The 22314-nt window shown below is 38.8% G+C and overlaps 1 protein-coding gene and 1 pseudogene across 4 annotated transcripts in view; one reads left to right on the forward strand and one right to left on the reverse strand.

The window, feature by feature from the left end:
• The first annotated feature begins 2018 nt into the window (after positions 1-2018).
• PYROXD1 (pyridine nucleotide-disulphide oxidoreductase domain 1) overlaps positions 2019-22314 on the forward strand; it is a 37059-nt gene continuing 16763 nt past the window's right edge. The window contains exons 1-5 of one of the 4 annotated variants that reach the window (XM_050747637.1): positions 2019-2239; positions 5115-5195; positions 14732-14851; positions 18659-18787; positions 21389-21462. In XM_050747637.1, coding sequence (XP_050603594.1) covers positions 2156-2239; positions 5115-5195; positions 14732-14851; positions 18659-18787; positions 21389-21462 — 488 coding nt within the window. In that variant the 5' untranslated portion in view covers positions 2019-2155. Of the gene's footprint in view, positions 2240-5112; positions 5196-7605; positions 7728-14731; positions 14852-18658; positions 18788-21388; positions 21463-22314 lie in introns of those variants that run through there. The other 3 variants (XR_007717613.1, XM_050747638.1, XM_050747639.1) reach the window with 3 other exon arrangements.
• LOC126930529 (elongin-C-like) lies at positions 16671-17144 on the reverse strand (annotated as a pseudogene).

Consider the following 22314-nt stretch of genomic DNA (forward strand, 5'->3'; position numbering starts at 1 on the left):
TTTGCAGTTGCCCTTCCCCTAACCTGTACCTATTGCTGCCCTCCCTGTGGATAACATGTTTCAAGTTACCTATATCTTACTTTTAACCCACCCTACATCCAGTATGTGTATCTAATTTAATCAACATTAAGGTGAGATGTACTGAAAGTTCTTTAACTCTTAGACATTTCTAAAAGTTGGATCTTTATGCCAGTGTGGCAGGCAGGTAGGTCTTATCCCTACACCACCTTGACAAAAAGCCAGCCTTCAAAAGCGGAACAAAAAAGGAGAGTGTGGAGTCATTACTCCTTTACATTTGAGGAGGCTCCTGCTACTTTGCTTCCCCTCCCATAGACAATGATCTCCCTCCATTTCCCCTGGGAGCTTAAATTCCACTCTATTCTTCCTTCCGACTGAATTCCGTAAAGAGGAAACCCCTTTCACAATATACAGGAGGATCTTGACCCTGAACAATGAATCTAGAAGTCTTTAGAAGGACTTCAAGGCAGTTTCATACTGCACCAACTTTCTACTTCATTCAGCACATTTTTGTTGAATATATATTACCTACTAAACATTGGAGATACAAAGGGAGACAAAAACAATCCCTGAGATTAAGTAAGGAGTTTATGGTGGTGGTGGGGTCAGGCAGTAAGAATTTACAAAAAAGTGGGATAAGTCTAAATTTAGAGGATGACAAGGTGCTACAGGAACACACAGAGAGGACACCTAGTTGTCTTGAGGATGTTAGATAAAGTATCTCAGAGGAAGCAATGGCTTGATGAAACCAAAGGTCGATGAGTTAGCTAGGGAAAAGTAGTTGGGAAAAAGGTATGTGCAAATGCTCAGAAAGAAATTGGCATATCCTGGGATCTGGAAGTGTAGTGTGGCCTAAATGGACCACAGTGTGAGGGAGATAATGTGAAAATAAGGTGAAGCAAGATTAGATCTAAATGGGCTTAAGGAATGTATTTCCTCCTCCTAGAAATGAATGCTTTGTTTGGCTGCTATACTAGTAACAGGAATTAGACACGTTTATTAAACCGCTTACCATTTAACTTGGTAAATCAAAGAACAATGATTTTTATGGGTATCAGTAAATATCTGTAATTAGATACGTGGTAGGCTTTCCTGTTCATATATAATGGTTATTCTCAGTGTTTAAAGAATTAAAGGGACACTGGTAATTACTAGTTTTAGAGTGAGCCATTTGGAAGATAATACCTTACCATTACAATAGTACCTTACCATTACCAATAGTAAAATAATATGAATAGTGAATAATATAGTAAAAACAGTTAGAAATAATTTAGCAATTTCTTAAAAACAATTGACCACCACGAAAAAAATTCACAATAAAACGGAGACTGGGAATGTTTCGTTCAACTTTCAAACATGCTGCTATTGATTGGAAATGTAAGAAATGTTCATTTGTTTTGACAAAATGGAAAGCAACTGTACATTATTACTGGAAACTTTAGCTGAGGTCAACGTTGTAAATGTAAAGGATAATTTATCTTAGAGAACAATTCAGTAGTATTGTTTTGCCTTGTCATGAAAAATTTTTGTGCTTCCACAAACAAAAATCTTGGATTGTTAGGTGAATGGTGGCAATGAAGTGGTTTTCAGAAGACTCAGTTTCTTCATCTACAAAAATGACAGGAAGTGGGGCCGTCATTCTGCCAGTAAGACATTCTGCCAATAAGTGGGGCTCCTTCTGCCAATAAGAGCATGAGATCTGCGCCTCTAATTTCTCTCAGAAACAAATAATGAGAACTTCATACCAATTCATCTATTATATGAAAGCTTTGTCCCGTGAGAATACTGGTCTATCTTTAGATATGTAATTTATCAAACTTCTTTGGGCAACCCATCTTTTTTACTTTTTTATTTTTTATTTTTTGGTCTTCTCTTTGTCAAATTTTTATGGAATAACTACATTCAGGTGTAGTAATAGTAACGCAAAGCTCTGAAAACCACGAGACAATCCGTTGCTTCCGAAACGCAGCCGGCAGCAGGCACTCGAGAAGACTAAGTATGAGCTCCCGAGCACCCGTAGGTCGGATTCCGTGGATAAGGCACCGGAAGTGACCGCTTCTTGGCTGCTTCCTCTCCTGGAGTCCAAAGTCCAGCTGCTCCGCCGCAATATTCAGTAAACCACTGGGAGTCCGGCAGCATGGAGGCAGCGCGCCCTCCCGCGACTGCAGGGAAATTCGTGGTGGTCGGCGGCGGCATCGCGGGCGTCACTTGTGCGGAGCAGGTAGGGCGGTGCTCAGGCGGTTCCGCCTCTTTCCCCTACCCCAAAGGCGGTAGCGCTGAAGACTTTCCTCCCACCCCCTCCCTTTTTCTTCCGGGTTCCTCTTTTGCTGCGTGCTTTTCGCGCTTATTGCTCCCAGATTTTAGAAACGGCTTGGTGGTCCTCACGTGGCCTCACTAGCTTTCTCTCAGGCGCAGGGAGGAGTGGGAGGCAAATTATTGCCGAGAAACCAAAGCTGGCAGATCCGTGCTCAGATCCTTGTAATGTCAGAGCAGACATGAGAACTTCGTATTTAGACAAAAAATTCAGCCCTCTTTTTTTTTTTTTTTTTTTTTTTTTTTTTATTTGAGACGGAGTCTCACTCTGTCGCCCAGCCTGGAGTGCAGTGGTGCGATCTTGGCTTAATGCAACCTTTGCCTCCCGGGTTCAAGCGATTCTTCTCTTGCGTCAGCCTCACAAGTAGCTGGGATTACAGGCGCCCGCCACCACGCCCGGCTAATGTTTGTATTTTTAGTAGAGAAGGGTTTTCACCATGTTGGCCAGGCTGGTCTCGAACTCCTGGGCTCAAGCAGTCTGCCTGCTTCCACCTACCAAAGTGCTGGGATTACAGACCTGAGCCACAGCTCCCGGCCCTCAGCCCCCTTTGTTAATTGTCATAGGTGACTGAGTTTAGTTTCCAGATAGTTGCCAAGTCTTTAGTGCACCTTAACTAATTAATAAAGAATCCCATATGTAAGTTTTCTACACTTCGAACTCCAAGATAGAAGATACTTTATTTCTAGTAATGTTTTGTAAAACAATCAGGAAGGGATTATGTGCATGTAGGGCATGCTTTCCTGTTGATACTGAATAGCCAGACCGTATATATTCATATACATGTGTGTATTCCAAAAAGTTCTAGGTTATTTTGTTGATATAAATATGAGCAATCGCTGAAGTCATAAGAAATAGTGCAAGAAACTCAAGTGTTTTCATTATTGGATGCATATTTTTCATTTATTCACCAAGTAAGCATATATGATGCAGGCACTGTATTTAAGGGCTGAGTGTTCAGCTATGAACGGCATGGTATACCATACTAGGGACCCACAGCCTAGTGGAAGAGACAATGTTGTATGTCTATGCAAGAGATATCAACGGTTATCTTAGGGGTGCCTGTGGAGTAGTTAGGGAGTGAATTAGGGAAGAGGAATTTTTTTTAATCGAAGGAGGTATTTTTTAAATCTCATTTTGAGAGAATGAGTGAAAGTTCAAGTATTCAAGAAAAGAATGTCATCTCCAGTGGAAAAGCAGGGATCATCAGCGAGCAGTAAAGCTTAAAGCATAGATCATAAGGAATCTTATAAATCATGCTAAGAACTTAAGAAGAATTTACAAGTAGTCAGATGTTTTTGAGCGGTGGAGTAACTTGATCATGTGAAAAGGTTTGAAAGATGATTAGTTACAATGTATTTGTGGCAGAGGCAGCTGGTTTATACGTGAAACTGGGGAGCCAATTTGAAGGTGATTTGAGTAGTATAAAGAAGTTTCGAGGACCTCATCTAGCAATGGAAACAGGGAGATAAATTACAGAATATACAAAGGAAAGAAAGATGGAGAGAGTAATAATATTGCCAAATATAGAAAGTTCAAATAGAATGAGACTAAGAAGAATCCCATGGGTGTTGGGCACGATAGCTCACAGTTGTAATTTCAGAACTTTGGGAGGCCAAAGTGAGAGGATTGCATGAGGCCAGGAGTTTGAAGCCAGGCCGGGCAACATGGCAAGATCCCATCTCCATTAAAAACAAGAAAAGAAAAGAAAAGAAATAATCCCTTGGATTTTAAGGATTCATAGATACCTCAAACATGCTGTTTTAGTGATGTAGTAGGAATAGAAGCCAGATATATTGAGGGTGGTGGTGTGGAGGAACCAGACTTTGAGATAAGAAAATGCTTTCAGGTACAGAATGAAGAAAGAGATTATAGCTAAAGGAAAATAATGCAGCATTAACAAGTTATACCTCTAAATTTTGTTGAAGCTATTGTTAAAATGGCTTTATCATCCCACAATATGTACTGACTGGAAGAGGCAGAATAGGAGTGCCAAAGCATTGGGGAAAGTCAGACCAATATTCTAAGTGTTTAATATTGAGGGTTTGCTTTGATTTCATCCCGTTGAAGACAAATGAAATATTATTTTAAGATAAATATAAGTTGGTTTAACTGTTAGGTAGGAAAATAGTTTATTCTAATTCTCTGCATTATAACTCTAAATTGGTATACAAAATAGTTGAAGTAAATAAAGGATACTTCTTTTTTTTTTCTTTTTTTTTGAGACGGAGGGTCTTGCTGTGTCACCCAGGCTGGAGTGCAGTGGCGCGATCTCGGCTCACTGCAAGCTCCGCCTCCCAGGTTTACGCCATTCTCCTGGCTCAGCCTCCCGAGTAGCTGGGACTACAGGCGCCCGCTACCACGCCCGGCTAATTTTTTATATTTTTTTAGTAGAGACGGGGTTTCACTATGTTAGCCTGGATGGTCTCGATCTCCTGACCTCGTGATCCGCCCGCCTTGGCCTCCCAAAGTGCTGGGATTACAGGGTGAGCCACCGTGCCTGGCCATAAAGGATACTTCTTTATATCACTTTTCTTGTTCAGCAGTTCTTTGTTAGTGTTTGCTGTAAATATATTATTTTATCAGTATCAGAGTTTACCATTATTTACCATTGCCCCATAGATAAGGACATGACAGGGGATAATGGAGACCTTTAGATGAGGAACAGTGAGTTTTTAATTTTCTAGATTAATTACATTATTAAAGTTGCATCATCCTCAACCCCAAACCATATATGCCAGTAGTTAATTTGTCCTAATTTTTTTTCTCTCTTTTTAAAAATAAGTTGGCTACTCAGTTTCCATCAGAAGATATTCTCTTGATAACAGCTTCTCCTGTTATTAAAGCAGTTACGAATTTCAAGCAGGTAAGAACCTTTGTATAACTTCTTAATATTAATTTGAAAAAATTGCAATTTAACTTGCATAGCATTAAGGTAACTATTTTTTTCTTTCTTAAAAATTGACAAGTACAATTATATGCTGTACAACATGATGTTTTGATATATGTATACATTGTGGAATGGCTAAGTCAAGCTATTTAAAATCTTTCCAATTTTGATGCCTTCTATTTCTTTCTCTTACCTAATTTAATTACTCTAACTAGGACTTTAGTACTGTGTTGAATAGAAGTGTTGAAGAGTGGGCATCCTTGTGTTGTTCTTGATCTTGGAAAAGCTCTCAGCTTTTCACCATTCAATATAGTATTAGCTATAGGCTTGTGTATGACCATTTTTATGTTGAGGTACATTCCTTCTATACCTAGTTGTTGGGCTTTTGTTATGAAAAGATGTTTAATTTTGTTGAATTTTTTTTCTGTATCTGTACAGATGGCATGATTTTTGTCCTTTGTTCTGTTAATGTGGTATATCACATTTACTGATTTGCATATTTTAAGCCATGTTTGCATCCCTGAATAAATCCCCCTTGATTATGGTGAATTGATGATTTGTATTTTATTGTTGTTATTGTTTTGTTTTTTGTTTTTGTTTTTGTTTCTTTTTTGAGACGGAGTCTCGCTCTGTTGCCCAAGCTGGAGTCCAGTGGCGCAATCTTGGCTCATTGCAAGCTCTGCCTCCCAGGTTTACACCACTCTCCTGCCTCAGCCTCCTGAGCAGCTGGGACTACAGGCGACCACCACGACGCCCGGCTACTTTTTTGTATTTTTTAGCAGAGATGGGGTTTCACCATATTAGCCAGGATGGTCTCGATCTCCTGACCTCACGATCCACCCGCCTCGGCCTCCCAAAGTGCTGGGATTACAAGTGTGAGCCACCACACCTGGCGAATTGATTACTTTTAATATGTTGTTGAAATCAGTATGTTAGTATTTTGTTAAAGATTTTTGCATCTATATGCATCAGGGATATTGACCTGTAATTTTTTTTCTTTTTTTTTTTTTTTTTTTTTTTTTTTTTTTTTTTTGGCTGGAGTGCAGTGGCGCGATCTCAGCTCACTGCAAGCTCCGCCTCCCGGGTTCACACCATTCTCCTGCCTCAGCCTCCCGAGTAGCTGGGACTACAGGCGCCCACAACCGCGCCCGGCTAATTTTTTGTATTTTTAGTAGAGACAGGGTTTCACCGTGGTCTCGATCTCCTGACCTTGTGATCCGCCCGCCTCGGCCTCCCAAAGTGCTGGGATTACAGGCGTGAGCCACCGCGCCCGGCCTAATTTTTTTTCTTGTAGTATCCTTACCTGGCTTTTGTATTGGGTAATGCTAGCCTCATAAAATGAGTTTGGAAATTTTCCCTCCTCTTCAATTTTTTGGAAGAGTTTCAGAAAGCTAGGTATTAGTTCCTTAAATGTTTGACAGAATTCAGCAGTGAAGTCATCAGGTCCTGGGTTTTTCTTTGATGGAAGACTTTATTGCTAATTTAATCCCCTTACTTATTACTGATCTGTTCAGATTTTCTGTTTCTTTGTGGTTTAATATTGGTAGGCTGTATGTAGGTATGTATCCACTTCTTCTAGGTTGTCCAATTTGTTGGAGTATAATTATTCCTAATAGTCTCTTATGATCCTTTGTATTTCTGTTGTATCAGTTGTAAAGTGTCCTCTTTCATTTCTGATTTTATTTACTTGAGTCTTGTCTCTTTTTCAGTCTAGCTAAAGGTTTCTCAATTTTTTTGTATTTTCAAAATAACATCTTTTTGTTTTGTTGATCTTTTCTATTGTTTTTCTAGTCTCTACTTCATTTATTTCTGCTCTGCTCTTTGTTTCCTTCCTTTCTTTAATTTTGAGTTTAGTTTGTTCTTAGTTTTCTAGTTCCTTGAGATGTAACCTTAAGTTGTTTACTTGGTATCTTTCTTTTTTGATATAAGTGATTATTGCTGTAAACTTTGCTCTTAGAACTGCTTTTGCTGAATCTTGTAAGTTTTGGTATGTTGTGTCTTCATTTTAATTAGTCTCAAGATATTTTTAATTAAAAAAATTCTTTCTTGACCCACTGGTTCTTTAGGAGAATGTTGTTTAATTTCTAAATATTTGTGAATTTTCTGAAATTTCTCCTGTTATTAATTTCTAGTTTTATATCATTGTGGTAGGGAAAAGGTGCTTGATATGATTTCATCCTTGTATTTGTTAAGACTTGTTTTGTGACCTATTGTGATTTATCGAATGTTCCATGTGCGCTTGAAGAGGATGTGTACTCTGCTGCTAAGTGAAATATTCTGTATGTGTCTGTTAAATCCATTAGTTCACATCCAGTGTTTTATTTCCAATAATCTTTTCATTGTTGAAAGTGGGGTACTGAAATTCCCTACTCTTTTATTTTTTGAGACAGAGTCTCGCTGTGTCACCAAGGCTGGAGTGCAGTGGTGCAATCTTGACTTACTGAAACCTCCATCTCCCAGATTCAAGTGATTCTCCTGCCTCAGCCTCTCGAGTTGCTGGGACTACAGGTGTGTGCCACCATGCCTAGCTAATTTTTTTTTGTATTTTTGTTAGAGATGGGGTTTCACCATGTTGGCCAGGGTGGTCTTCCTGACCTCAAGTGATCCGCATCCCTTGGCCTCCGAAAGTGCTGGGATTACAGGTGTGAGCCACCATGCCCAGCCACTCCTACTCTTTTTATACTGCAATCTGTGTCTCTCTTCATATCAGTTAATATTTGCTTTATTAGGTGCTCTGATGTTAGGTGCATGTATATTTACAGTTGTTATATCTTCATAATGAATTGTTCTCTTTAGCATTTTGTAATGACCTTTTTTGTTTCATTTTACAGTTTTTTACAAATGGTTATTTTATCTGGTACAGTTACATCCACTGTCTTGTTTTCTCTTTGTGTGAAATATCTTTTTCCCTCCTTTTCCTTTTCCTGTGTGTCCTTACAGGTGAAGTAAATTTCTTGTAGGTAACATGTAGTTAGACTTTGTTTGTTTATTCATTCAACCACTGTTTCTTTCACTTGAGAATTAGTCCATTGATATTCAAGGTAATTGTTGATAGGTAAAGACTTACTGCTGCCTTTTTTTGTTAATTGTTTTCTAGTTGTTTTGCAAATCTATATTCCTTTTTTCTTTCTTCCTGTCTTCCTTCTAATTAAATTATTGGTATCCTACTTGAATACCTAATTACTAATTGGTATCCTTTCCTTTCAGTTTGAAGAGCTCCTTTTAGCATTTCTCTAGTGGTAGCTTCAGTTCCTTATTCTTTTCATATTTAGTGTATGTTTTTGCTTTGTGGTTATCATGAGGCTTATGTAAAACAATTATAACGGATATTTTTTCTTTTTTTTTGAGACGGAGTCTCACTCTGTCGCCTGGGCTAGAGTGCAGTGGCCGGATCTCAGCTCACTGCAAGCTCCGCCTCCCGGGTTCACGCGATTCTCCTGCCTCAGCCTCCCGAGTAGCTGGGACTACAGGTGCCTGCCACCTTGCCCGGCTATTTTTTTTTTTTTTGTATTTTTTAGTAGAGACGGTGTTTCACCGTGTTAGTCAGGATGGTCTCGATCTCCTGACCTTGTGATCTGCCTGTCTCGGCCTCCCAAAGTGCTGGGATTACAGGCTTGAGCCACTGCGCCTGGCTATAATGGATATTTTAAGCTGAAAACTACTTAACTATGACCACATAAAGTAACTCTACACTTTTACTCTACTCCTCTACCACATTTTATGTTTTTGATACCACAATTTACCTCATATTATATATCCCTTAAATTATTGAAGCTACTGTTATATTTAATAGTTTTGTCTTTATTTAATAGTTTTGTGTAAGCCAAACATATAAGTGGCTTACACACCACCATTACAATTTTAGAGTATTCTCAGTTTGACTGTGTAGTTACTTTTACCAGTTAATTTTTATATTTTCACATGTTTTCATGTTACTAATTGGTGTCCTTTTCTTTCAGTTTGAAAAACTCCCTGTAGCATTTCTTGTAAGACAAGGCTGGTGGTGAAGAACCCCCTCAGCTTTTATTTGTCTGTGAAAGTCCTTATGTCACTTTCATTTCTGAAGGACAGCTTTGCCAAGTACTGTATTTTTAGTTGGCAGTTTTGTTTTTTGTTCCTTCAGCACTTTGAATATATGATTTGTGTTAGGCCTTTCTTGCATTGCTATAAAGAAATACCTGAGGCTGGGTGATTTATAAAGAATAGAGGTTTAATTGGCTCATAGTGCTACATGCTGTATGGGAAGCATGGTGCCAGGAATCTGCTCAGCTTCTAATAAAGCCTCAGGAAGCTTATCATGGTGGAAGGTGAAGAGAGTAGATGTATCGTATGGTGAGAGCAGGAGCAAAGGAGAGAGTGTGAGGGGAGGTGCCACACATGTATAAACAACCAGGTCTCACAAGAACTCATCATGGCAAGGACAGCATCAAGCCATGAGGGATCTGCTCCCGTGATTTAGCCATCTCCCACCTCCAACACTGGGGATTACATTTCAACATGAGATTTGGCAGGGACAGATGTTCAAATCATGTTATTTTTTCATTTTGTCCTGGCCTGTAAGGTTTCTCCTGAGAAATCTGCTGTTAGCCTTTTGGAGACTCCCTTATTGTGATTTGCTTTTCTCTTTCTGCTGTAATGGCCATCTCCTTGTTTTTGATTTTTGACCGTTTAATTATAATATGTCTTGGTGTAGCCTTATTCGGATTGAATCTGATTAGAGACTTTTGACCTTCTGGTTCCTGGATATTTATATCTTTCTCCAGATTCGGAAAGTTTTTTATTGTTATTTCTTTAAATACACTTTCTGCTCCTTTGTCTCTCTCTTCTCCTTCTATAACTCCTGTAACTCAAAGATTTGCTTCTTTGATGCCATCCTTTAAATTCCATATTTTTACATTCTTTTCATTCTTTTTTCTTCTTCGTTTTTGACTGTGTGTTTTCAAATAATCTGTCTTTAGATTCACGGATTTTTTTCTTCTGTGTGATCAGTTCTCTTGTTGACATAGTCTGTTGCATTTTTTGTTTGTTTGTTTCATCCATTGCATTTTTCATTGCCAGAATTTCTGCTTTATTTTTTAATAACTTGTCTTTTTAAATTTTTTGTTTTGGTTGCTTATTGTTTTCCTGATTTAATTGAATTGTTTGTTTGTAACTTCTTGAAGTTCCTTCAGCTTCTTTAAACAATTATTTTGAATTCTTTGTCAGGCAGTGGTTTTATTTGTGTGTGTTCTTTTAGTGGCATGTCTTCTTGGTTTATCATGTTTCTTGTTGCCATTTCTTTCTGTTCTTTTGGTGGCATGGCTTCTTGGTTTATCATGTTTCTTGTTGCCATATGTTGATGTTTGCACATTTGATGACACACTCACTGTTTTCACACGTATGGGCTAGTTTTGCTGTGGAAAGACCTTCCCCTATGGGGAGGGCTGCTTGTTGGATAGGATGTAGCAGTACTGGCACCAGTGAGGGTCCATGCAGCTCTGTCAGCTGAGTTAATTGTTGAAGATTGCAGGGATCCTCAGCATCCAACTCTGGATGTCTGCAGTGGTAGTGAGGGTTGTTGGGGTTTTCAATGTCAGTGGCTGCTAAGAGCCTCCCAATCACAAGGAAGTTGTGGCTTAGGGGATCCCAAGTGGCACTGAGTCTGCCTTCCGGTTCAGTGGCAGCAGCACTGGTGTCTGATAAGTGGTGCCTATGGAGCTGAGACCCAAAACACAGGCATACATGGAGGAACAAAAGCTCTGGGATCTGGGACAGTAATGACATTGTTGTCTAGAGTGCAAGTACCCATACTGCTGTATTGGTAATAGAATGTGAGGTGAGGATGCTTGTGAAGCAGCCAGGGAAACCAAGGATGGGAACACAGGTGTGCTGTGAAGCAGCCAGGGAAACCAGGAATGGGAACACAGGTGTGCTCAAAGTTATAGCAGCTTCATTGTCAGGGAAGGGCCTTGCTTTCAACTGTGGCTGAGCCAGTGCCTGGATTTCAGACATGTGCAGTGAGGCTTGGTTGCAGGGCCCAAAGTGCAAACTAGCTTACTATGGTGATGGCTCTGGTGTCTGAGATGTAGGTGGGCCCAGTGCAGGCCATAGAACCTGGGTCTGGGCCGGGCGCGGTGGCTCAAGCCTGTAATCCCAGCACTTTGGGAGGCCGAGACGGGCGGATCACGAGGTCAGATCGAGACCATCCTGGCTAACACGGTGAAACACCGTCTCTACTAAAAAATACAAAAAACTAGCCGGGCGAGGTGGCGGGCGCCTGTAGTCCCAGCTACTTGGGAGGCTGAGGCAGGAGAATGGCGTGAACCCGGGAGGCGGAGCTTGCAGTGAGCTGAGATCCGGCCACTGCACTCCAGCCTGGGTGACAGAGCAAGACTCCGTCTCAAAAAAAAAAAAAAAAAAAAAAAAAGAACCTGGGTCTGATATGTGGGCATTCTCCGAGTGACCATGACTCTGGGGTTGGGACACTTACGGGGTTGAGAGATAAAGTGACTCCTTTCCCAAAGCATCTTGACATTGGCCACTTCTTTGTGAAGACAAGCTGTGCCGCCATGTCTCCCTCTCTGGGGTTCCCTGGCCAGAATGGTGGTTGGATCCATCACAGTAGCAAGGGATGCCAGTTTCCTCTGCAGTGCAGGCCACCATGGACCACAGTGCTCCCCACCATGACTGATACTAATAGCCTCTGCCTTTCTTTGCTCCTAGCCGTTTCCTGGTTTCTCAGGTGTGCCAGGGTCAGTATTGATTCTTATTATGTGGCTATTCTCCATTTTCTTGCTCCACTGTGTTGCTGCAGATTGTAAAATGGGCCCTTGAGCCCTCTTTGGGCTATTTTGGCTTGTGAATAGTCGTCTCTATTTGTTTTGTTGTTTTTTTCTTAATGGGAGAATGAAGGCTGGTATCTCCTACTTAGCCATCTTGATGATAATACCTCCATGCATTCTGGAGTGTTTTAATTGTTTAAAATTACAAATATTCTTTTGACAGTCATTTTAAAAAACCTCGAGTTGAGAATTATTCACATAAAATACCGAAAGCTCCCAGAATTATACTGAATTTTTAGTCTTCTATTCTTTTTCTCCATTTTCCTTCCACTTAGAATTACTTTTGAGAAAGTTTCCAATAAAAATTTTCCAGGAAAGATGCTCTGCAAATCTAAAATGGATACAAATATACATGTAGATAGTTATTATAAATATGGGTAGGGGTGTGTGTATGTGTGTTTACAAATCAGAAAAGTACTTCCAAGCCAAGTTTATACTTACAGATAATTGGTGTTTCAGATATGTAATAAGCATCTCGGAATACTTTGTATTCCATTAATTTATATTCACATTATAATAGGAGTCTAAGAACAGTGGGGTCATAGTATAGAAAAGCCATCTCCAAACTTTTTTGATCGTGTAGCTCAACTGTTAAAACGTTTTGCCTTGACATCCCAATATATGTATACTAATAAGTTATATGCATGAGCTACAGAACTACAATTATAAATATTATAAAGCCTATGCAAAATAAAATTTATAAAATGGCGAAAAACGTAGGTTCTTTCTTCCCACCCTTCAGTGAAGACTACTACCATAGCCCTTCATTTAATACGATGTTTCTTGTAATATCCTGATAATGGAATATAATTTTCTCATATTGTAAACCTGTAAGACCAAGGGTAGTTTAGTGGCATATACCATGTTGTCCCTTTATAACCTAAGCAGAGATACATATGATATCTTACTAGTTAGGTATAGCCAAAGAATTAAGGAGTTTGGGAGAAATAGAGGAAAAATTATAGCTATTAATCTTTAAAAGGTAAAAGTATATATTTAATGACAGGCTGAGACTGTATACATAAGAGAAAGATGTATAGCTGGGTCCCATAATTATATTTCCAGAAGACCTAATTCAGTATAATAATCCAAGAGTTGTGAGACTTGAATTCAGTTTTTGCCAGTTTTGTAAGTTATGCACAATAGAAGGAAAAAACTTGGTTTCTAGGCCTCTTGTTTACTGGTCAGGTAGCCTTGGAAGAGCTCTGTAAACTGCTTCTCCTGTAGTATTAATACTTTCCTTGCTTACTTCACAGGGTTGGGAGCTTAAATGTGCCAATAACAAATATACAAATATCAGCTATTCTGTGTACAGCAGTAGGAAATGGCATTATCTTTATGATTTATTGAGTACCTATATTATGTATTAGCCAATGTACTAGGCACATAAGATACAGAGATTAAAAGTATAGAGCATAATACCAAAAAGTCACTAGTGCTTATCCTGAGGGATTATGGATGAGATTTGGAGAGGGATAAAGAGAGACTTTAACATTTACTCTCTATTATGTATTGTTTGTTACAAAGAGCATGATTCATGACTTGTATAATTTTTTTTTTTTTTTTTTTTTTTTGAGATGGAGTCTCGCTCTGTCGCCCAGGCTGGAGTGCAGTGGCGCGATCTCGGCTCACTGCAAGCTCCGCCTCCCGGGTTCATGCCATTCTCCTGCCTCAGCCTCCCGAGTAGCTGGGACTACAGGCGCCCACAACCGCGCCCGGCTAATTTTTTGTATTTTTAGTAGAAACGGGGTTTCACCGTGGTCTCGATCTCCTGACCTTGTGATCCGCCCGCCTCGGCCTCCCAAAGCGCTGGGATTACAGGCGTGAGCCACCGCGCCCAGCCGACTTGTATAATTTTTAAAGGAGAAAAAAGATTACTAGTAATAATTCATATTTATTAAGTGCTTACCATGCACCAAGTAGTCTTCTAAAGGTTTCAAATATATGATCCTTAAATAACCCTAGAAGTAGGTTCTTACATAATTTGTAAGACCGTAGAGGGGTCATGAGACCAAAAGGTTTGAGAACTGTCAAGGCCATGCAGTAAGATTTCCATGCAGTTTTTAAGGAGCAGCTGAGGTTGAATATCAATCTGTAAGGCTGTGTGGTCTTTCTGCAGCAAACTGGGCTTAGGACTAGAGCAAGTAGATAATTTATAGGGTTGGGGATTTTCAGGTTAACAGTTTAGGATAAGAGAGTAAGGTAGTGAAGGATTTAGGGAAAAGGTGAAATGATTCACAACTGAACTTTAACTGGACAGAAAGGAAAGTGAGTCTAGAAGAATACTGATGGTTTTATAGAACAGGAAGGAAGAGTGCAAAGACTAGATGACCATAAGGTCTGCTAGTAAATAGAGAGTGAAAGCTTGAAGGATAAGGAAATAAATAAGCTGTTTGACTAAACTGTAGAAATGTAAGTGGTGTTACCCCTCATTTTACAGGTCAGTTCTCATTTTATTAGCCGGGAAACTATGGCTTATAACACCTGACTTGCCCAGGAGTGGCCAAGCAAATATTTAAGTCTCTAAATGCTGAATCTAATCCTCTTTCCACTCTATATAGTGCAGTTGGCTAACTTTTTTGTTTTACAAACACAAAATAGTGTATAAAAGCAAAGTATTTTTTTTTAATTTAAGTTCTTGAAAGAAAATACTTTAAAAATATACATTTTTAATCTCTTTGATCTGTACAGATTTCTAAAATATTGGAAGAATTTGATGTTGAAGAACAATCAAGTACCATGTTAGAAAAACGCTTTCCCAACATTAAGGTTATAGAATCTGGCGTAAAGCAACTGAAGAGTGAAGAACACGTAAGATAATTGTTTTCTTAATAACATTTTCCATTATTGAATCTTGATGAGGTTTTGCCTGCCTTCTTTTCACTCCAGCTCTACCACCACCACCACCATTTAAGTTTTTAATATGTAAAGTTTAGTGACATTGATTTCTGATATTATTAGAAAAAATACAGTTTTTGTAAGTTTATTGGAATTATATAATTAGATTTGGGATTTTAGTCTTCACATTTCAAATTACATTAATGTTTATAAAGTGTCCACTGTGTTTTGGTTACTGCATTAGGTGCTGGGATGCAGTAGGGATAATACGAGGTGTCTGCTCCTAGGAACTGTCAGTGTCAAAGGGAATATGAACATGCGTACAATAATTATATTGACATAAAAAAACACAGTCATATAAAAAACACAGTCACTGAAATACTGTCAAAGCTCTGATATCAGGGATTTAGGAAGACTTCACAGAGAGAGTAAAATGAGCTGGGTATTAACAGATAAATGAAATTAAGAGTTCGCCGGGTGGAAAGGGGCATTCCAGGAAGAGGAGGTTGAATGTACAAAGACCCAAAGAAAGGAAAAGAAATATGAAGAATAGAGATGTCAAAGGGATTAGGGTATAGTTAAGTAAAGGAGATTGGCAATCAAGGCTAGAAGCTAAGTAAATAAGATCCTGAAGGGTTTTTAATGTCATACTCTAAGAAGTTGAGTTTGTTTTATATTTGGGAGAAATTGTAAGGTGATTTTAAGAGCTGAGACATCAATAATAAAATTGATTTTTTTTTTCTAAGGAAGATGGATCTGATAGGAGTGTTGAGAATGAACAAGTGGCCAGTAGCCAACCGAATTAGAAGGTGGTTATGATAGTCAAATATTATGTAAAGGGTCAGGAAATTATGTACAGGCTCACACCTATAATCCCAGCACTTTGGGAGGCCAAGGCAGGTGGATGGCTTTAGCCTAGAAGTTCTACTCTAGCCTGGGCAATATAGCAAAAACCCATATCTACAAAAAACATACAAAAAATTAATCAGGCATGGTGGCGTGCACTTGTGGTCCCAGCTACTTGGGACACCTAGGTGGGAAGATCACCTGAGCCTGGGAGTTCAAGGCTGCAGTTAGCTGTGATTGTGCCACTGCACTCCAGCCTGGGCAACAGAGTGAGACTCTGTCTCAAAAAGAATAAACAATTTTTTAAAAAATTGATTTGAAAAATGATGTAAGGCCTGAACTGAGACAGGGACAATGTAGTTGTAAAAAATATCCAAGATTTGAGTGAGATTTCTACTATAAATTCAGCAGGACTCAGTTACCCTTTGCATGAGAATGAAGAAGGCAGTCTCAGGAAAGGATGTAGTTAGATGATTTACAGTATCCTCAGATGAGCTTTAGGCAAGATAAGAAGTAGGTTTATAGTTGTTTATATAAGGCAGTTCTAATTTATGAGGTCTAACCCATAAATTAGAGATGTGTTTTATCTCCTTTAGGGATAAAACACATACCACATTTGAAACACAAGTAATTTGAGAGAAAAAAGTAAAAGTACTGAATTTTATCAGGAAACAAGAAAAAATCTGAATCCTCAAACCAGATAAGTTTCTAATACTTATAGTGGTATTACATATTCCAAGTAATATCATTGTCAATTTATTTTGTATTTGAGGTGGGCTCTCACAATATGCTAAATGTGTTGTGAGGGAATTTTTGTGTTAGGGCATTTGAATGAAGCAGAATGCCTCCCGTTACCATTTGAAAAATATCCCACATGCAGTGCATGTCTGCCTTCTCTTATCCATTGTCCTTTACATTTTTTTTTTAACAGTTTATTATAATTTATTTAACAATCTAAGAAGTTTGCAGACATCAGCAGTTCTAGTGCTATATTTCAGGTGCAGTTGGGAGTTTGGGAACTTGGTGGCGCTGTTAGTGTAGCGAACTTTGTATGTAAAATACATGCATACTTTTGATAGCACATGTGAAGGTATCTCTCTAAAATTGACCTCATTGGTTTCATTCTCAGCAAACTGACCTGGGCCACTCATGGCTTTTATCGTGTCTGATGTTAATGCATGTTCTCTTTTTACCATAAATTCATGGTCATCAGATGATATCAATTTCACATACTCGGCATCAGGGCCTTAACAGCCACCACAGGTTTTCTCTTCTCCATCCATTTTTTTTTTTTTTTTCTTAAGATGGAGTCTTGTTTTGTTGCCCAGGCTGGAGTGCAGTGGCGCAATCTCAACTTACTGCAAGCTATGCCTCCCAGGTTCACGCCATTTTCCTGCCTCAGCCTCCCGAGTAGCTGGGACTACAGGTGCCCTCCACCACGCCCGGCTAATTTTTTGTATTTTTAGTAAAGACGGGGTTTCACTGTGTCAGCCAGGATGGTCTGGATCTTCTGACCTCATGATACGCCTGTCTCGGCCTCCCAAAGTGCTGGGATTACAGGTGTGAGTCACCGCGGCTGGCCTCTCTCCATCCATCTTGTTTATATGAAATGCTACTGTGCTTCCCCAGGAACTTCAGTAGTTTCCCGGTGAGGCGAGGATGCAGAGTGTGTCACTCACTTCCGTCTGGAGAAGTGTCCTTTACATATTTTAGTGAATTAGAGATAGTATGTTTTACTTCTACATCTCCTGGCAAAAATTTAGCAGTATGGAAAGAGTTTTTGTGTGTGTTTGTGCTGTTTGTTTTTACAGCAGCTAAATGCAAATTATTTTTTAAGTTTTGTCAGTGCCTATAATTAACTTTTGTTCTTGTCAGATAAAATTCTAATGAGATTATCTGAAAGAAGACTTGTATAAAATTTCTATATGGCTTATGCTTATGCTGGATTACTGGTTTTATGTGTTTGTTTTGCAACTAAAGAGTTAATTTGGGTTATAAATGTCTCATTGGGTATTAAGTGCTATGATACAATTTGCCAAGGTTTGTAAATAAAATAATTGGCACAAACATGAGCACTTAAATCATTCAAACAAAGTTGAACATCTCTCATAGTATCATGCGTTATGTTTAAATGTTTTCTAAAGGCTACTATTTATATGTAGTTTTTCATTCAGTATTAAAGAATGAACACTAGATCTCTGATATGTAGTTTTAGACCCATTTATTTTATTAAAAATTAATATAAATTTAAAGCCAGTACATGCTAGGATTGAAGATTATCATGTTCTTTACTTATACTAAAGTATACCCCAAAAGCATTTTGTTTGCTAGTGAAGTCATTATTTTTACTTAAGAATATAAATACTGCTTTTTTTTTAATAGCACTTCCTAGTCTTTTTAGATTAAGAAGATATACCGTAACTTCTTGCACCACTCACTGCGTTTCTGTACTCATAATAGATACGAAGGTATGATATGATTAGAATTACTAGGTCGTCTTATAGTAACTTCCCTTGAGATCAGAAATCTTCATCAAGGCCTGTCACAGGTGTAATGAGAAAGCTTAATTAAAAAATGTCTTGAAGTTTCGTTTTTAATCTGGGGTCAACATACCTTTTCAACCAACATGGGATTCCCTGAAGTTTAATGTAAAACTTTGCGTGAATGTACCTTTTTATTCCAGAGGAGAAAGACTGGTTTTCACAAGATCTCAGAATGGTTCATGAGCTTAAAATGATTAAGAATAACTAGATCAGTGCACGTATTCTCATGCTTAGTTTTGTAATTGCTATAACAAAGAACGGAGTGCCACCAAGAGGCAACCTTAATATGTTACGTTTTGCTTTTGCCTTATTGAATTTTTAATTTAAAGTGAAATTGTATCCATGTTGATTATGTGTCCCCCTTTTCTCCCATTGTTTAATGTATTTACAGTGCATTGTAACAGAAGATGGCAATCAGCATGTATATAAGAAACTCTGTCTGTGTGCTGGAGCTAAACCAAAGTTGATATGTGAAGGAAATCCTTACGTATTAGGAATCCGTGATACAGATAGTGCTCAGGTAACATTTTAAGGTTGAATCATGGGAAGGAAAATAAAAGACTTTTCTACATTCGAATTAAACTGTTCCACTTATGATTCCTAAATTATAATGGCAGAAGGGAATTTTGTTTCATGACCAATAAACCACAGAGTGGTTATGTTTTATTCCCACCAATTTTTCTTTCTTTTTTTTTTTTTTTGAGATGAGTCTCCCTGTCACCCAGGCTGGAGCTCAGTGGAGCGATCTCAGCTCACTGCAAGCTCTGCCTCCTGGGTTCACACCATTTTCCTGCCTCAGCCTCCTGAGTAGCTGCCATTACAGGCGCCTGTCACCACGCTCAGCTAATATTTTTTTGTATTTTTAGTAGAGACGGGGTTTCACCACGTTAGCCAAGATGGTCTCGATCTCCTGACCTCGTGATCCACCTGCCTCGGCCTCCCAAAGTGCTGGGATTACAGGCATTAGCCACCGCGCCCGGCCTATTCCTGTCAATTTATTTATTTTTAGTTGATATTATGTTTTTAAGTTCATGCTGATGTGTTATCAGCGTGAGATAACCCAGATATAATGACTCTGCTGAATATTAACAACTTGCAGTACACACACATTCATTACTCTACTTTGGGAATATGTGATTTGCAGCCTAAATAATATAACACATACATGCCACATTTGAAACACAAGTTTTTTCCAAAAAGGTAAAAGCAATTCAAAAATTACGGATCTTATTCTCCAGCAAAAAAATTTCAAAAGATCTTTGTGGTACAAAATCATGATAGAATCATAGAACAGAAAAAGTCACTTGACTTATCGTTCTGCCCTAGATAAACTGTCCCAATAAGGTGAAACATCTGTATTTGGAGCATTATATAACTTCCTTTTGGTAATTTAATTCAGGGCTTATTAACCCTTATTGCCAAGAAGCTCTTCCTGGTTTCACAATACTATGTCTAGCCTCATGTTTGTTGTTGTGTCTCGTGACATGATGATTTTGCATTAATATAATTTATATTCTGAAAAATTAATAAGGTTTTCTTTCAGCCTATTTGTCTCTTAATTAAATCATTAGGAATTGAGAGAAAATTTAAAGGAACTTGATTATCTTCTTGTAAACAATTTAAGTTCATATTATCAGAGATTGAGCTCATAACTGTTTCAGCTAGGTCTTCTACATACATGAACTCATTGAATCCTCGTGATAATCCTGTGTGACGATTATTACTCCCACTTTACAAATAGGAAACTGAGATTGAGAGATTAATTATGTGTCTGTACTAATTTAGCTATTAAGTTTATCAGATACACAATTTAAACTTGTGCTTTTCACCTCTAGGTCCTAGTGCTCTTATAGGTCTTTCTTAAATTGCAATATCCTCAATGAAGGACAAACTAAAATAAACTTCAGTGGTTTTTTTTCTTGGAGAATTTCAAAGATATCAGCTTCAGTGAATATTATAAGTTTGGAGATAATAGAAACTTAGTAGGAGGGGGGAATTTTTCTGTTCAGATGTCATTTTGAAGCAATGAGACTATTCTATACTTTCGAAAGTGCCCAAAGAATTACCACTGGCTTCTGTAAGCTCATTGTGGTCTTTTTTTCTGGAGGGTGGAGGCATCAATTTATCTGTCTTAGAATGTTAATAACATTTTTTTTTCCCGTAAACGTTTGACATTATTGTGCACCTGCTACTCCTACCAACTTTGTCTGTATCATCTCACGTAATCTTTACAGAAGCATCAGGATATATAGTCACTTATCATTTCCATTTATTTGTGGGGTTTTTTTGGTATTTTTTTTTTGAGACAGGGTCTTGCTCTATCACCCAGGCTGGAGTGCAGTGGCGCGATCTCAGCTCACTGCAAGCTCTGCCTCCCGGGTTCACGCCATTCTCCTGCCTCAGCCTCCTGAGTAGCTGGGACTACAGGCACCCGCCACCACGCCCAGCTAATTTCTTTTTGTATTTTTAGTAGAGACAGGGTTTCACGGTGTTAGCCAGGAAGGTCTCAATCTCCTGACCTTGTGATCCACCTGCCTCAGCCTCCCAAAGTGCTGGGATTACAGGCCTGAGCCACCGCGACCGGTGGATCATTTCTATTTGTAGTTGAAGGACCTGAGGTGCATATAGGGTAAGCAACTTGCAAAGTCATTCAGTTAGTAATTGCTAGAGCCAGTGCTTCCAGAGTCTGCTCTTAACCGCTGTGCTGCTAAGCTTCTCATTCCTCATTCCTAGAAGTTTTGAGTGTTGAGTAACTCTAGGGAAACTGAGAGTCTAGGCAAAAAGAAAGAATAATTGATTTGGTCAAATAGTTGGGAATGTGGTAAGTTAATAGTGCCTCCTGCTGAAATTCTGAAGTACTGTAAATGTAATGACCTAAAAGGAAAGGAAAATCAGGAGAAGCATTGCTGTAAAAGCAGCTTGGGATAAAGTAGAAAAGGGAGCTTTTGTAATATTAATTGAGAGGATGTACCCTGATAGAGTGGGAAAGTGAGATTCATTTTTTTTTCTTTACAAATTCAATAAAATATTTACATTTTTAGAATATTATCATTGAAGCCTCTTATTTCAGATATTGCCCGCTATTACAAAATACTGCCTCATTATTTTCTTTTTAACATAGGAATTTCAGAAACAGCTTACTAAAGCTAAAAGAATCATGATCATAGGGAACGGTGGTATTGCACTTGAGTTAGTGTAAGTATATATTTTTAAATATAACATATTTAAATTGTTTAAAAATCATTTGTTTTTAAATTTAACAATTGCTTTGTGATTCATGTGATTTGTTGGCAGACTGGAAAATGTTTTTTATTCTGAAAATCAAAGATAAATATAATTTTCATACATTTTCAAGGGGAAAAATTCACCTTTTTATTTTTAGCTTTTGTGGACTCCATAATTGTAGAAATTTTATTATAAAATATATATGTTTTGGGAATGCTTTAGGTCTCAAGGTGGTTGGCCAAATTTGGCCCCTAAATGTGTTTTATAAGTATATTCTATGTTTAAAAATAATTTAAGCCGGGCGCGGTGGCTCAAGCCTGTAATCCCAGCACTTTGGGAGGCCGAGACGGGCGGATCACGAGGTCAGGAGATCGAGACCATCCTGGCTAACACGGTGAAACCCCATCTCTACTCAAAAAAAATACAAAAACTAGTCGGGCGAGGTGGCGGGCGCCTGTGGTCCCAGCTACTCGGGAGGCTGAGGCAGGAGAATGGCGTAAACCCGGGACGCGGAGCTTGCAGTGAGCTGAGATCCGGCCACTGCACTCCAACCTGGGCGACAGAGCGAGACTCTGTCTCAAAAAAAAAAAAAAAAAAAAAAAAAAAAAATTTAAATATTTGCACCTTTTGAGATTTCTAGTGATAACCCTCACCACTTTTTTTTTTTTTTTTGAAACGGAGTCTCGCTGTGTCGCACAGGCTGGAGTGCAGTGGCGCGATGGCGGCTCACTGCAAGCTCCGCCTCCCGGGTTCACGCCATTCTCCTGCCTCAGCCTCCCGAGTAGCTGGGACTACAGGTGCCGCCACCACGCCCGGCTAGTT

Source organism: Macaca thibetana, chromosome 11 (genome assembly GCF_024542745.1).
Source record: "Macaca thibetana thibetana isolate TM-01 chromosome 11, ASM2454274v1, whole genome shotgun sequence".
NCBI lineage: Eukaryota > Metazoa > Chordata > Mammalia > Primates > Cercopithecidae > Macaca > Macaca thibetana.